This window comes from Stylophora pistillata, chromosome 8, assembly GCF_964205215.1.
Source record: "Stylophora pistillata chromosome 8, jaStyPist1.2, whole genome shotgun sequence".
NCBI classification, from domain to species: Eukaryota; Metazoa; Cnidaria; class Anthozoa; order Scleractinia; family Pocilloporidae; genus Stylophora; species Stylophora pistillata.
In genome coordinates this window covers 33,227,494-33,243,057 of record NC_142526.1, presented here as the reverse complement: position 1 = coordinate 33,243,057, position 15,564 = coordinate 33,227,494, and the positions used below count along the sequence as shown (strand labels likewise).

Sequence of the window (15,564 nt, the reverse complement as noted above, 5' to 3'; positions counted from 1 at the left end):
CTTAAATGGCCACCGCTGTGCACGATGATTGATTATTCACAAGTTTTTACTTATATGATGTTGCGTTCTTTTAGCGAATGCGCTAAAAGGGTTCAGTTCATTTCACTAACGGAGAGTTAGTGATATTCTCGCATTTCAATCCAAAGCCTGGCCAAGAACTCTTCTTGAATCGGCAATTTTTTTTGTTTCATTCATTATCACTTTTTATTTTTGGGTTGCTTTTATTTTTATGATAGCTCAGTTCGCGAGCACTGATTGGTTCAAAATGATAAGCATTAACTCTACGAAACAGAATTCTTGCTAGTTGTCCGGCAAACACTGTGCGAATAAGGCCTAAAGGTTATCAAGAAACTCATCTTGAAATCATGTCGACGGATTTTTTGCTTAGAGTATGCACTTAAGTTTTCAGTCAGCTTTTTAAAAACAATTAAGTTGTTTTAAAAGCTACAACAGGTTATTGACAGATGGTGGTTAGGTACCCTTTCAAGACTACCAATTAGATTGATCACAAATCAAAATATCGAATTTCGCTAACCTTGAAATATTTCAACAAAGCGACTGGTGAACTTTTCTGGAGCCTTTGTTTTAGGCCCTCTCAAGAAAGACTGAAAAGGTTTAATGTTATACAAATTGAAGAAGACAATGTCATTAACCGTGCCATTCCGAAGATAATACTTGCCATTTCAAGTGCTTATAAAACTACATCAGCCATGTTTTTGCATGAAAAAGGGTCATCTTGCCGATCACTTGGTTACTTCCTGTTTACGATTCATTGGATCGCCATTTTGTCGTCAGGTTTGGCATATATCTATCCTTTAAAAAGGGCTGAAATGTTTATTATTACTATAATAGCTATAATGAACGTTTAGTGAAATGTCGTAACGCCATTGCAGATCGTTTTCCAAATCTATCATGATTTGAAAAGATCGCCATCATTATAAGATGAATAGTGGTAAGATATCATGGTTTAATTAGTCCAGCGTGCGAACTATAGTGCCTGTGTATTATTCTTCCTCCGAGCCCCTAAAGGAGATATCCCTTCTTATTTTAAATCTTATCTATCGCATCATTACATCTGAAAAATTTTAAATATTATTAAGATTCCCTTAACGCGCTAATTTTCATGATAGAACTTACACAACGTTGCTGTTATGATGATTACCATATAATGGTAATGTTCCTGCCAACATAAAAAATCAACCTGGATCAAATCATAAGATAGTGGCCTTCAATGACTGATAACATAACCGCATATATAGTGAAAAACTAGTGATTCTCCCTTTAAAGAGTATAGTAGAGTAACTAGAAGGAGCTGGTCAGCTACAGATCACATTTCGGAGAACTTGTTGTCATCAACTGTTTGAAGAAAGTGAATTGATTCGTTTTGGTTGTGCTTAAAAGTACCAATTTACTAAATGATTCCAAAGATCGTCTTTTTTATGGACTTGATAATCTTTAAACATCTAATAAATAGGTGCTATTATACGTCTTTAACCAGAGCTGCTGTTCGTACCTACCATCTCAAAGGAAAATGTATTCATCTTCTTTTAGGCTCCAAAGTCAATGACACTCAGAAGGTGGCAAGTTTAATGGGTAAGATAAACATTATCACCATGCTAACTAGGTTAAGACGGACGCGATGTAGCGTGGCTAGTCCGCTAGATTTCTCCACGGAGCGAGATTTCCTAGTTCCAGCCCCATGTAAGGAACAAAATTAGCGATTAGAACAAGAAGAATAATTCGTGTTAAGTCTGCCATCCATAAAATCATAACTTTTGTTTTTTGGCTCATACTAATAGACGAAGAGGAATTGTTTGCCACACAATAAGCGCAAATCGCAAAAAACATATCACATTTTGAAAGCTCAACGTCATTCATTAGAATTCAGAAATCATACCATTAGTTTATTCGGTTTAAAATGGAACTGTGTTCTTATCTGTTCAGGTCAACTTTTTGATGATAGCAAAGTGTGTAAAACCCCAACGATGGAACTCGGCTTCTTAGTATCAGGCGGCTACAATGAACCAATGGACAAGAGTGAAAAGACGTTCAGAAAAGCTTTACGCTTTGTGAGAAATATGGCACAAAAGGCTAAGGTTTCCGATTCCGGAACACACATTGGCCTCGTCGTGTATGGCAAGAATCCTTATTTGGCGTTTGACTTCAACCAATACTTTGACATTGCGAAACTTTCGCAGGCCATTGAAGAAGTGAAAACGCCCATTGCTGGAAGCAACCTTGGACAGGCCCTTTCGTTTACCAAGGACCAGCTTTACAACAAAAGTGCACGTCCGGATATTCCAAAGACGTTAATTGTTCTTTCATCCAAAAGATCGGAAGACACGATCGGTACTGCTGTAAAGGATCTGAAAGACGCTGGGGTGAAAATCCTCACGGTGGCGATTGGTAGCGAGAGCGATCCATTAGAAATGAATGACTTAGCTTCAGATTTTCGGAATACTTTGATATCAGACGAAAACCATTTGGATGCTTTGGAGACAAACATAGCTCCCAAACTATGTCGAGGTAAGTATTTGCCATCGGTATCGGCCATTCTATTTAAAAACTAATGACAAGCATGAATACGTTCTCCAACATGCATGATCACAATTTTTTTTTTTTAAGTTTGATCTACAATCTTTAGTTACACCATCTTGCACGGTTTTCTAGCTCTCCTATGATCTCCATTCTCCAGTCTCCCTCTAATGTTTATCATACTTTTTCACCTCGAAAGTGAGACCCAAAGATGAGATTTGCAATTCTGAAGTGTAGGAGCACGTGTTTACGAGAGCTTTTTCGAACTTCATGGTTTGAATCCTATTTGTTATTGATTAATCAACAGCCTTTGAGAATATATGTTTGCTATGTCATTTACAAGCAAAGGTTAACTTTGCAAAATCAATAATTCTTCATCTCGTTGTCTTCTTTTTATTCTTTACCAGATGTAATTGAAGGAAGTGGCTCCCAAGGTTTGTTAGTCTCAGTTGCCTTTTTCTATATTCAACATAGCTTGAAGGCTAATTTGACAAGTAACTGTTTATTGTATAATCTTTCTTAGCGAATACTTGGAACTCAAACATAACCGTCAGAAGTCACCTTGTATCTTAATCGGAGTTTCTCTCTCTTTATATCGGTTAATTTTGTTCTGTTATGCATGGTTCATGTCTGTTAGTCCCTGCCTACTTCAATGTAGGTAGAACATGAATTATTAAAATATGATGTGGAGAAATCGTCAAAATACTGCCAAATTAATATACTGTGGAGAAAAAATCGTAAAATGTGACCCATAAGCTCGCCAGAGCCTCAATTCAGTTCTGCTACATTGATCATTGGTAATGTCAAGAGCGAATGTTCATGTTTCTCTTCTTGTTCTACATAGTGCAATCGGAAGAAGTGACACCAGATGACTCAGACGCTGCAAGTAAGTATGGAAGCAATAAATCATTTGACTTGACTTCTCAAACATACGAGCTGTCCGTTTACGCTCAACGAGACTCCAAGAAACAAATTATGACCGCAACTTTCGCCAAATAAGACGCATAAATGAGGAGTAATCATCTTAAACTGTTGGCACTAAGCTCAACAGAGGCGCAAATTTCTGCCATATTGATCTCTGTAAGATTTTAAAATGAACGTCATTTTTTCCCTCTTCTCATGAACTATAGCACAGACAGAAGTGACTTTGGATGACTCTGAAGCAGCGAGTAAGTATAGACGCAATCAGACGTTATTAAACAATTTGACTTGAGTCCTCTAACTTCCAATTGCAAGCCTCCTTTTATGCCCATCAAGACCTGGAGATACCTAGCAAGATTAGAAAGCAATCAAATGATATAGAATATATATAATGTCACAATACTTACAACTGTGAGTTACTTTGTAACAGTGGACTTCTAAAATTGATATCCAAGCAAATTTAATTGCGGGATGTTCAATTTTTTCCGTTGCACCAGCTATCCTAGTTATTCTTTAAAGGGTGGGATCAAGATCTGATTTCCAAGTTGTCTTACACGTGCCATCGTTCAAAACACCATTTAATCCTTGATTTCTATAGCCATGACAAAGTCTTGTGCTAACGGTCTATTGAAATCATAGCACTTAAAGAAATAACTCAAGAAAGGTCGCAGGAATAGCTCAAATTTGTTAACTGAAGAGTAATTATGCTTTTCGTTAAAGGCAAAAGTGGCACTCGTTCAAATCTAGCAGTAGAGCCCATAGCATATTCACCATCGTATCCTATGCTACTAGTATCAAAACCTGATCATCGTATCACGATGTTCGCGAGTCTTGATCCAAAACGATATTTTTAGTTTAGTCTGAAACCTGTTTCCATATTTGAGTAGATATTCATAAAAGCATTCACGAGCTGTTTTTAAACCTCACACTCCCTAGGATAGTGTAAAACAGGATATCCTTGACGACTGGAAGCAAAAACAGGATATGTTGACATTTGGATAGTAGATTGAACCTACCCCCCCCTCCCCTCGCCGACGCTCTCAAATCCAAATCCCACCATATTAAAAGTGACGAAGGTAACTGAGCGTTGACTAATGTTGTCTTTTTTTCAAATTACCTAAGTGAACCCAAGCGAAGAGCCAGGTGCTGAAATCATCGCTGTAACGCCAAATGGTAATAACTTAATTAAAATCGATGAGCAAAAGATTAAACAGAGGGCAAACTCGAAAGTCTTTTAATAGCTTAAATAACATACGTTCTGTTTTGTCGGAAATTATCCAAAAAAGATTTACGTATAACGTTTAAACATGTTTTAGAGACTCCAAGTGAGGAAACCGATACAGGAGCCACCTCGTACTCTCCAAATGGTAAGGATTTTTGTTAGTTTAAAACATAGGATTTTTTCCATTTTGTCCAGTCATTAGAAAATGTTGCAAGATGTCAGGTTTCGATAAAGAAGGTGAAATTAGAGTTGGTCCACACTTTGGCACAAAGCTCTCTGGTTCGTGAAAAGGTATGTTTGAAGTGTCAAGCGTTCCCTGCTCGGAGTCACTTTTGCGTATCTTTTTTAATTACTATTTCGAATTTATCCACCGGTTTAACATGAAGAATTTTCGGGGCTTTTTACTTCGTACAATCGTGGTCGGTGGAACATTTTTGCTGGAGACAAGTTTATAACAAACTCCTCATTTACGCATTTCATTTCAAATTGCTCATAAACTTTGACTGCCTGAGTAAGCGACTGTACAAAAAGAATAAAGAACAACGTCTTCACTAAACGTAGAACCCACCGTCAACCCCTAACACGGAAAAGCTAGAGAAACTTAAATTAATAACAGAAAATTGTCTCTGCAGCTATACCTTCACCGAAGCAGCCAAAGATTGAGGAAAATAAAGAAGGTAACCCCCGTAGGTTTTTGTTCATTGAACTATAATGTCAGTTAATCAAAAATTTGCACAGATCAGAGGTACAACTGGATCAATTTATCCAACACGTGACGTTGTTTCCCTGTCAGTGTAGAGATAAGAAGCCAAATGTCCCTGAGTGAGGAATCCAACAAAATCTATTACCTCGCAGGTCCACGGGCTAACAAGGTGGATCTCGTGTTTCTTGTTCAGAGCTCTGGGAAGATGGGTGTTCCTAACTGGATTCGCACTGTTTTGTTTATGAAATATGTGGTTGATGCTTTTGACGTCTCAAAAACGGAATCAAGGCTTGGACTTGTCGTGGAGGGAAGAACGTTTCACGTTGTTGTAGACTTCAACAGACTTACTAAAAAGACACTTTTACTTACTGCCATTGGCCTTATACCGCTTCCATTTGGTGATCAGAAAATAGGCCAAGGTTTGACTGATGTGAAAGAACTTGTCTTAAATCCTAGTGGCCGACCTAACGTCCCTCACATTTTGATTGTGGTAACAGATGGAAAGTCTTCAGATGACGTAACACAACCTTTGAAGTCACTTGAGGAAAGTGGCGTGGAAATATTTGCTGTTGGGTTCGGAAACAAGATTTCACTTGGTCAATTGGCAAAAATTGCCAGTTACCCGAGTTCAACACATGTATATCATGGTGACTTTAAGGAGGCTGTAAAACTTGCAAGCAAAGTAGTTGCTCAAATTTACGAGAAGCATTATTGCGGTGGATTGAACACCCTTTTAAAAAAGCTTTTACTCAGAAAAAGAAGGAGAGCAACAAAAAAGAAGAAAACTAATGGTTGGCCTCATTCTTTTTTTGAGAGTCCTGGTTGCTTTTTCTTATCTCCTTTTAATTAGCCTAATTCGCAAATTAGTAAATGTGGCTTAGATGACAAGCCTCTGTTGATACATTAGTTACCTGCTTAGTGTTGTATGGTTTTCATTCTGGGTTAATAGCTCAATCCATCTGTTTTTCGTGGGAAGACGAATGGTAAAGATGGAGATCTATTTCAGTGATTTGTAGAAGGACATGCTTTTCTTTTTCTTTCTTTTTCGCTGTCTCCTCTCTCTCCCTTTCTAGAGATAATACACGAACAAAAACAAACAGACAAACAATATAGGTGTCCAAAAAGAGTAAAAAATTATGCGTTATCGAGAAAAATGTTGACGTTAAGTGCAGCTGGCGCGATGAGATCATACTCATTTTAAAACTTCACTCGATGAGCCCTTCATGGCACTTCTCCTATCATAGAAGCTATGTCAAAGTGAAATCGACAAGAAAACAGAATGCAGAAATTATCTATTCATAATTCAACATTATGTTTTCCATGTCAAATTTACTTTTTGAAAGATCCCATATGCCCGTAAAGTTCATGAGCGAGGTTGCACTTATTTGCAACTGATCCCATTGGGTATAAATTTTACATCTAGAAAGTAAGCAACATATGCCTCATATCTTTTTCTCAGTGCATGCTATTCGCAAGCCCATCACTAGCCATGATGCTACAGATAAAAAAGAAGCACAAGCAGAAAGCACTCCAACCAATGATGACACCTTCGAGGACGCGATGTTTGATCCACCGTCAAATCACTCAAGCATCTTAGATACACTGTTCGAGAGTGGCTCCAAAGATAACAGAACGATGGACCCGTTCAGAGAAACATCTAAAATGTACAAGACGGAACCGAAGTCAGTCTCTCAGAGTGGGGTGTCTCCAGATGAGGAACATGATGAAACTGAAGAGTCAAGTACAAATTACAACAACAGTGCAAATATGACAACAGGTACAGTAATTATTCAATTCCTTTGTTTGTTTGTTTGTTGTTTTTTTTTTTTACATAACCAAAGAGGAAAAAATCGAACAAAACGACCCTATAGAGATGTTTGAATAACTCAGACGGTCCAAGATAGATATTCTGTCACGTTCACGTTCTTCCCTACTTTCACAAAATATAGCAAACGGATTCAAATTTCCCTTATGTAGTCATTAAGCAAGGAATACAATGATATAATCTGTATACCCTGCAGATTCGTAATGGCAAAAGATATCAGCATAAAAATAACCTTCCGGTTTTTATTAGCCTAAAAACTAGTGAACGATAATGGATGTCATGTGAATAGAAGAGGAGAAGTCGACTCCCCTGCGCGGAATCTAGTAACTCGAACTTCTGTTGGAGGCATTCGCATATTGTAATCTAAACAGACTTGGTTTTTCAGTAACTATTGGTATGGAGTTCTTAAATTTTTGTCGCATTTACTGATGAAGATAACCAAAATTGTGACCAAAATTGTTGGAGGTCAATAAACCAGTGGCTGATCCAGGGGGAGGGTCCGGGGGTCCGGACCCCCCCCCCCTAACAGACCTGACGCTTACAACTTTGAAATTGAAATTCTTACATCGACAGGATCGTATATCACTTTTAACTAACTGATCTTTTTAATGAATCCAAGTAAACGGTAAGCGACCAAGGAATTATAACGTGCAACCGCGACTGGTAGGAGGGGGTGTGGAGGAGAAGTAATTTGCCTCAAAAGAGTCCAACAGTCCTTTCTGAACCAAAGTTTGGACCCCTCAATCAAAAATTATTGGATCCGCCCCTGATAAACGCAATAGGTCTTTCTGATTTTAGAGTGAAAAAGTACCTTATGCATTTGTAATCTTTATTTCCACTTCAAAAATCTAGAAGTCATTTGTATTTCTCAGTCTCGTTTTTCATTTTAGAGAACACTCCAGGATCTAATAACAAACACTTTCCATTAAAGGACCTTGCAAATAAAAGTAAGTCTTTTGTGTTGGCCAGATATTTTCATTGTATCTTATATTTATTCAATTTGTTGTTTCTTCTGCGTCACCTTACCTCTTACTACGCTCTCAACGTTTTCCTGTCAATATTCATATATTGATGGAAAGGTACTTGGAGACAAATTCACAGAAGATGTATTTTCCAACTCTCGATCTTTAGTTTATTCCTTAGATAGCCAGTTTCCCAAATCTCACACTTCATTTTCCTTTCACAAACATGTTTGTCTTACTCCTCCTTCAACACCCTATTAATGATGAATTCCCGTGTTACAGTTTGCTCCGCTAAAGCCGACATTGGAATCTTGATAGATGGCTCATCATCAGTAACGGAAGCTAAGTTCGAAAAGTTGTTGGACTTTACGAAGGGCCTGTCTAAATCGTTCTCAGTGTCTAAGGATCACACCCACATTGCAGTTGCCACCGCGTCCAGAGGACCGCGAATGAGTTTCGATTTCGAGGGATTCAATGACATTCCTAGCCTCGACACAGCAATATCCCGAATATCATATAATGGTGGACCATTTTTGTTAGGTAATAGGCACAAATGGACAATCAGCATTCCCATTTTCTGCCATTTACGAGTTTAAGCTTGAACAAGATATTATGAGGTTACCGGAGAGTTACCTGATGAGCAGCCTCACAAAAGTGATTTCCACCATCAATAATTTAGCTTTATGAGTACCTACGCTATATCTATGTATAAAAATTTTTCAACTCGATGTGGAGATTTAGCAAGTAACCTTGCCATGGCTAGGGAAAAAATGGGGGTATGATATATTATTTGAAATTTTCCTCGATATATTCCTCGTTACTCTTCACAGGATCAAGTTTAACCGGCATAAAAACCAGCTGGTTTAAGAATAGTGGTCGTAAAAGTATCCCTCAACTCCTTCTCGTCCTGGCCACTACACCATCAATTGATGACATTGCTGTTCCGTCACGTGAGATGCGAGACAGAGGTGTTCGAATTGAGGCTGTGGGGATTGGATCTGAGTTTGAAGGTGGGCAGCTGAAAGAGATAGCAACACATCCTGCACAAGATCACGTGTTGGCTGTATCCAAATATGAGCTGCTACCTATGATTAGACCACTACTTACCTTTAGAATGTGCAGAGGTAAGAACTATGTAAGCGAAAAAAAAAAAACAGAAATGATGCTGAGTTTTTTAATTGTGGAGACTATTTCTGTACCTTTAATTAATACCGAGAATTGTTTAGTATTCTTTGTTGATAACTTATACTATATTACAGACACTTCCTAAAAGAAGAGTAAGATTTCTGAAGGCAGTTAGCCGGCTGGGACGAGCTAAGTACCACATTAACAAAAAGGAAACGCCCTCATTCTTTTACCAAGATCGCTTTAAACGTTAACAAGCTGTTACTGAGGTTTAACAGCATATCACTAAGTTTTCATGCAATAAAGACCATAGCAGTCAACAGACATAAAGCCACAATGAACTCTTGTTCAGAAAGCTTCGAAATATTATGATCCGGAGAAATTACTCACATGATTTAATATTTATGAAACTATCTGGAGAAATTACTTACATGATTTAATGTTTATGAATCTACAGCTGTCGGAGGGAAACTTATTACAAGACCAGATTCAGGTAAAAAGTGTATTATATTTTTAAAACATTCTCAAAGAGCGTATAAGTCAGGATTTCAAAACATTTAATGGTCTCAATATGCCTATCTATGTATGCACCATTTAGTGTAGTGCTTTAGTCGCTAAAAAATATCATAAGTGATAATAATTTTGTAACGAAATACTTATCATTCTTAAGATACAGATCTTGACCAACGTCGAATGGGATCTGATTCAGCTACTGCTGCCAATAAAACCATTACGAATAAAGTGCAGCCACTCCCTGGAATTAAACAGGTTAAACATGATTTAAATGTTGGCAAGGAAATGACAGTAAGTCCACCCATGAAACAAGAAGGAAACACTAGTAAGCTGGCGGCTACCTTAAAGCAGTTGGATCAATATAAAATGATTCGCCAACAAAGCAATTTGGAAAATGGCGGCACAGAGCTTCAAGATGTAATAAAACATAATTCAACCGCAACAAATAAGTCACAGCAAGATGAAATTGAGAAAGAAAAGCTCAGGAAGGTAATTGTACCAGGATTCTATCTTTGTATTTTTCATAAGTGATTTTTTGTTTCCTTTAATAATCATCGCCCTATAGCGAAAATTCGATTTCGTTTTATAGGAACCTAACAATGAATAGCTATGCGTTGCGATTGTAAGAAATTGCCCGAGGCCGACATCAAGAACATTAAACCTTGACTAGCCATGAAAATGTGGTATTACAGAAAACTACAGAAAAGAAAAATTTCTTTACATTTATTACAAGTTATTACAAGTTACATCACTTTTCATTGTTATAGTTTTACGTGGAAGCCAAAGCATTGAATGGCCCTTCTTACAAGGCTGCCTACAAAAATCCTTAAGCGTCATGTAATAGTTGGGTCACTTTTTTCAGGATATCAAAAGAAAGCTTTATTCTTTGATACGTCGCCTTGGAGGAACAAAGAAAGACGTAAGGGCTGCTTACAGATCCATCATCTATAATATAAATGGACACCATGATAGTAAGTATTTCCATGGTTATCACATTAAATGTGTATGCCAGATTGATTTACTTCTACATCTACCCTTTCCCTTCAATTTAACCATCCTCGTTATACACCCTTTTTGGATTATTCTTGAGATGGTATGTTACTCTCTCGAAGTATTACCTAAAACGCTTCATCACAATTGACTGCCATTTTCCAAAAGTATAAAAAAAAAAAAACAACAGAATCTCAAGGAGTATTTCTATGGACAAAGTCATTTTTCCCATACTCTTTTGGTGCAAATTATCTTTCCTGAAAACGTTAATAGTCTCTCTGTTGAGGAGTTCCAAAAATACTGGGACAACAGAGGTGCATGTTATGCGGAACATATATTTAGGCGAATTCCTTCCATCACTGCCACAGCTGAATACTGCAAAGACCACCACGACCTGTGCAAACAATGGACTACGGACAACCTTTGTGAAAAGGGAAACGATATCATTGATGCACAGTCTGTGCAGAGAGTGTGTCCGCGATCTTGCCAAGTCTGTTTCTAATAGCTGTTGTCTCAGGTTTGTTATCTTATGAATTAGCCCTAATATATATAGATTTCTAGCCTAAGCGTAATTTCCATCATCAAGAGACCCGATATCATATGAAACCAGCAACAATGAGAAAAGGTTATTTTCTGCTCACCAGAGATGTTTCCAAATATATGTCAGGTCTGCAAAAATTATCTTATCTAAAAAAAAGAGAAGGACACTTGGGCAAAGAGAAAAGTGGAATAGGACAAGGACATTACTAAAAATTAGAATTATATGTTTGAGCCTGACCTTTACTTACTATATAGTTCCTAACCTTTCTCTTCTTCATCAGGATGATTCCAATGAGCGAGCATGAATGGGATCAGTAGCTTGCAGTTTATTAAGAATGGAAATGATTAGTTATCAACAGTTTGATAGATAAGTTAAGGGACATATAATTAAAGAATGATGCCATAATTGTAAATTAGCTTCGATATTTAGGAAGGTCAATCATTTTAAGCGTTCCTTACTTCGTAACATGAAGACATCTACTTTGAATCAAATTTAAGGATAATACTAAACGTGAGCAATATCAATCGAACTTTCTCAGTCATCAGTCGTTTAATATGAGTTATGGCGGTTGAAGTAATTTCAATTCTTTTCAAATGAAAACATTGGAGAGAGTCATACTGTATCCACTGTATGAATTTAATTTCCTAGTAACGCTACGGAATATCGTTGTGAAAATAACGTTCACATCCACCCTTTATCAAAGAAAGAATTATGTCCAATGCAGAGGTTATATTCCGAAGAAAGGGAAAACATAGTTCAGATAGCTCAAGCTACTAACTCATAAGCGCAGTCATCTTTTTTCAAATTTTTATTTGTGGTCTTTTTTTTTTATTCCTTTTATCTTTTTCCGTGCCCTGTATTTTAGTCTAATTTTACTCCTTATTACAACTAATCTGTCGTTTGGAAGTATTGATGGCCATTGAATAATTTTACCTACCAAGTACTTATAGCACCAATAAATGGTTATCAGATGCATAGGCATATGATTAAATATGATGTATTTTAGGAATTAATTCAAACAAATAAAGAAATAAAATATATCTTTTAGAAAAAAACCGATAAAATATTCTCAGTATGTATTGCAAGAAATGTATTTTGATAAGTTGGAGTGAAGTAAAGGCTACAAAAAACACCAAAAAGTTTCGTTAGTTTTTCCCGGCACCTGTTTAAAGGAAAAAATATTGACATTGCTAACCAAACACTCTGACATTTTGCTTCAGGTGGCATCTAAAGGTTCCAATGTTTGAGTATATTGATTTCACCTTTGCCTGAAACACAGATTTTACATTGTAATAAGCGGTTAAGGTTCTTGCTTCCAGTTGTTATATTCTGATACTATCACCATGTCATTCAGTTGATTACTAGATTGAATACGTAAGTGTTTGGGTTGGATTGTCTCTAAGAAAAATTGTTATGCGTTCAACTGATACCCCTTTGGATTTTGTGCTTCTGGGCCAAAGGTGGAAAATCCTTGTCCTTTTCTCACTAAAAAAAAAATTAAAAAAACAAAGAAATTAGTCACAGTCAAGCTTCGAGAGAAAAATGTTGCAAGCAGATGTCCAACTCCCGCAAACGCAGCCGGCCAAACATCCAGATAGCTGGGCGAATTCTTATTGAAACAGCTCCTCACACAACAACAGCTGGTACTATTACTCTACAGCCTAATAACCTATTAACCAATCACAAAATTTTCCCGAACCCATGTGAGTATTGAAAGAGGATCACCTCAGATTGGTCCACACCATCACTCTTCGAGTATTTAAACGAGGTGTACTAGCTGATCAGATACCTTTGTAACTTACTGTGTGATTAGTGGAGAAGAGAATCGATTCCTAACATGAAGACTCTTATCCCGCTTGCTGTGATCCTCGCGGTTAGCCTTGTATTGGCCGAAGAACCACCACCCCCCCCGCCACCGGGACCAGGACCACCTGGACCAGAACCTCCAGGGCCAGAACCTCCAGGGCCTCAACCACCAGGGCCTCAACCACCAGGAGATAAACATGAACTACAGGTGAGTTTTAAAAGCTCTTCTCTTGATCTTAAAAAGCAACTGGGTGGGGCTGGCTTTCAATGTACACGTATAAGAAAAGGTAGAGACGTTCAAACTGAAAGCAACCACCAGCACCTTTTGATCAAAGAAATTTTCGGTTGAATTTCGAAAATAATCCAGGAATACATTGGTTTTATTTGCTGATCACTATGGCTAGTTCAATCGAATGCGGCCTATTCATACTTAAACCTTACAATTCGATACGATAAGCCTTCTGTTTTAACTGTAGTCACTGTTTGTGATTAGGTTTGTTTGGATAAGTGGAACGCATGTGTGGAGTCCACGGAGGGCGATGATCAGTTCGGTTGCATACCTAAATACTATGAATGCCTAAATGCCTATACGGTAAGTAAAAGATTTACAAGCATACACCATTGACTAAAATCAACATGCATAAATGTGTCAGCTCTGATCAAAGACAACCTAAAAGACGATAATTGCAAAATAAATCTCACAAGTGGCGCAGGTCCCATACCGCCTCCCGGTTAGCTCAATGGATAGAGCGCTGGACTGTTGTGCGGGAGGTCGAGGGTTCGAGCCCCGGCCGGACCAACACTCAGGGTCTTAAAATAATTGAGAAGAATTTGCTACCTTTCTATAACATCAAGAAACGGTTAGATATTCTAGTCTTCTCGGATAGGGACGAATAAATGGAGGTCCCGTCTCCTGCAGGGTTGGGGTAGGAGACGTTAATTTCCCACACACGAGATTACTGTGTGATGGATGTCCTCCCCTGGGGTGGGATGGGTGGGATATAGGGCGCACTTAATTTGGAGCCTCGCTCTGTTGTGCGACCCTCACCACACTCTGGTGAAAGTGATTAAATAAATAAATAAATAACATTCCAGCTTCGCGAGATGGTAACCGTTTCCAGAGAAATGGGAATGGAGAGTTGTCTAAGACAATCTTCTTTAAATTTTCTTTCTTGAGTTTGGGCTAGCGACACGCGCTCAGTCGCCGTCTCACTTTATTTAATCTGCTTTGCAGCGTATATGCAGGAAGAAGTTCCGTAACCAAGGATGTTTTGAAGCTCTCGGGAAGGAAGAGTGTATGAGGAGGCTCAAAATATGTTACGGGCATAAGCCTGAATGAGGACACTTAATGCAAGTAATTAAAGGAATGGAACTCTTGCAAATTAGTTGGCGACAATAAAAACAGTCTGAAATAAGGGCGATGTGATCTCTTGTTTTCATTACATGGTCTAGAAAGCTATCTATTTCTCTCTTAAAATCATCGTAAGGTCTATTTTTAGTTGATCAGTGCGAAATATATTTGGTAAATATTTTTGCCGTTGAGTGAATACAAAATCATGCGAAAAAAGAATTTTGAATTCGCGTTGGGTATCCATTGTGCACAAAGGACAACCCACCCTTACAATCACTACATAAAACCAAAGCCCATAGCTTAAAACCAGAGACCGCATTAATCCATCGAAATTTTTGAAGTGAAAGCCTAGCTCAAAAAATCTACTAATTCACTGATGGTCAGAACCGCTCCTTTTTTTTACAAGGAGAACAACGCATGTTTTGTTGGTTTCGAGAGCAAGGGGGCTCTAGCCCTTTACAGCAATAATTCACCCTCTACCACCCCCCCTCCTCTACGCTTAAAGACAAAATCTCCAGTTTAGCCCACAAAATGAACCACAGTGCCCGAAAAAGGTGTGAATTATTGTTTAACAGAATTGGCAGCAATGTCACAGCCTGATTCACCAATTTGCCTTTGTCATTAAGAGTAAAAACAACGCTGCTTGCGTCCCCGTGTCTCGCAATGACTTAATCAGCTCTCAAACGTGGATGACTCGGAAATTTTGATCGCGATAATGTGGTAAAAAACCAAATTGTTGTGGACAAAATTTGTTACAAAAAATTTATTGCGGACTTACTCTGCTGTGCCTCCTGAGTGCACCACAATTTCACCACTGTGATGACGAATATCGTTGTCGATAAGAATACAGACCACGCTAAGCCACTGTCGATTTGTTAAGTTGACGGTAGCATGTCGTTTAGACATTTTAAGGGTGGAGTATTGAACACACCTTACCGCCAGTGAACGCGTAGGACAACTAACAACGTATTAAACGTATTCATAAATATAACGAAACATTTTGTAACCAAACTGTGTATAAGCTGTTCAAACGAATCTGTTTAAATTATACAAAGGAGTCAAACACGTGA

At 38.0% G+C, this 15,564-nt stretch overlaps 2 protein-coding genes across 4 annotated transcripts; both read left to right on the top strand.

The window, feature by feature from the left end:
• Nucleotides 1–551: 551 nt before the first annotated feature.
• LOC111325854 (collagen alpha-1(XII) chain) lies at nucleotides 552–12,375 on the top strand. Of its 3 annotated transcripts, none has more exons than XM_022929770.2 (19): nucleotides 552–795; nucleotides 1,552–1,593; nucleotides 1,945–2,526; nucleotides 2,943–2,969; nucleotides 3,380–3,421; nucleotides 3,666–3,704; nucleotides 4,579–4,629; nucleotides 4,773–4,823; nucleotides 5,311–5,355; nucleotides 5,534–6,172; nucleotides 6,841–7,158; nucleotides 8,097–8,153; nucleotides 8,451–8,708; nucleotides 8,999–9,292; nucleotides 9,751–9,786; nucleotides 9,970–10,295; nucleotides 10,669–10,777; nucleotides 11,165–11,313; nucleotides 11,618–12,375. In XM_022929770.2, the coding sequence occupies exons 1-18, from the start codon at nucleotides 711–713 to the stop codon at nucleotides 11,296–11,298; spliced, it is 3,135 nt and encodes a 1,044-aa protein (XP_022785505.2). In that variant the 5' UTR covers nucleotides 552–710; the 3' UTR covers nucleotides 11,299–11,313; nucleotides 11,618–12,375. The 3 variants fall into 3 exon arrangements, with proteins under 3 accessions (XP_022785505.2, XP_022785503.2, XP_022785506.2); XM_022929768.2 differs by having other exon boundaries at nucleotides 554–795; nucleotides 9,964–10,295; XM_022929771.2 differs by lacking the exon at nucleotides 5,534–6,172 and having other exon boundaries at nucleotides 556–795; nucleotides 9,964–10,295.
• A 799-nt stretch (nucleotides 12,376–13,174) lies between these two features.
• LOC111325855 (uncharacterized) lies at nucleotides 13,175–14,559 on the top strand. The gene is made up of 3 exons (XM_022929772.2): nucleotides 13,175–13,351; nucleotides 13,637–13,735; nucleotides 14,378–14,559. Exons 1-3 carry the CDS (start codon nucleotides 13,175–13,177, stop codon nucleotides 14,480–14,482), a joined length of 381 nt encoding a protein of 126 aa, XP_022785507.1. The 3' UTR covers nucleotides 14,483–14,559.
• Nucleotides 14,560–15,564: the final 1,005 nt, after the last annotated feature.

What these genes read in the sequence shown, in the direction of transcription:
- LOC111325854 (XM_022929768.2), top strand. Translation starts at nt 711, where the DNA reads ATGTTTTTGCATGAAAAAGGGTCATCTTGCCGATCACTTGGTTACTTC. An exon ending in AGATGACTCAGACGCTGCAA is followed by an intron (nt 3,422 to 3,665) that starts GTAAGTATGGAA and finishes CATGAACTATAG; the next exon opens with CACAGACAGAAGTGACTTTG. An exon ending in AGAAAGAAAAGCTCAGGAAG is followed by an intron (nt 10,296 to 10,668) that starts GTAATTGTACCA and finishes CACTTTTTTCAG; the next exon opens with GATATCAAAAGAAAGCTTTA.
- LOC111325855 (XM_022929772.2), top strand. Translation starts at nt 13,175, where the DNA reads ATGAAGACTCTTATCCCGCTTGCTGTGATCCTCGCGGTTAGCCTTGTA. An exon ending in GAGATAAACATGAACTACAG is followed by an intron (nt 13,352 to 13,636) that starts GTGAGTTTTAAA and finishes GTTTGTGATTAG; the next exon opens with GTTTGTTTGGATAAGTGGAA. An exon ending in AATGCCTAAATGCCTATACG is followed by an intron (nt 13,736 to 14,377) that starts GTAAGTAAAAGA and finishes TCTGCTTTGCAG; the next exon opens with CGTATATGCAGGAAGAAGTT.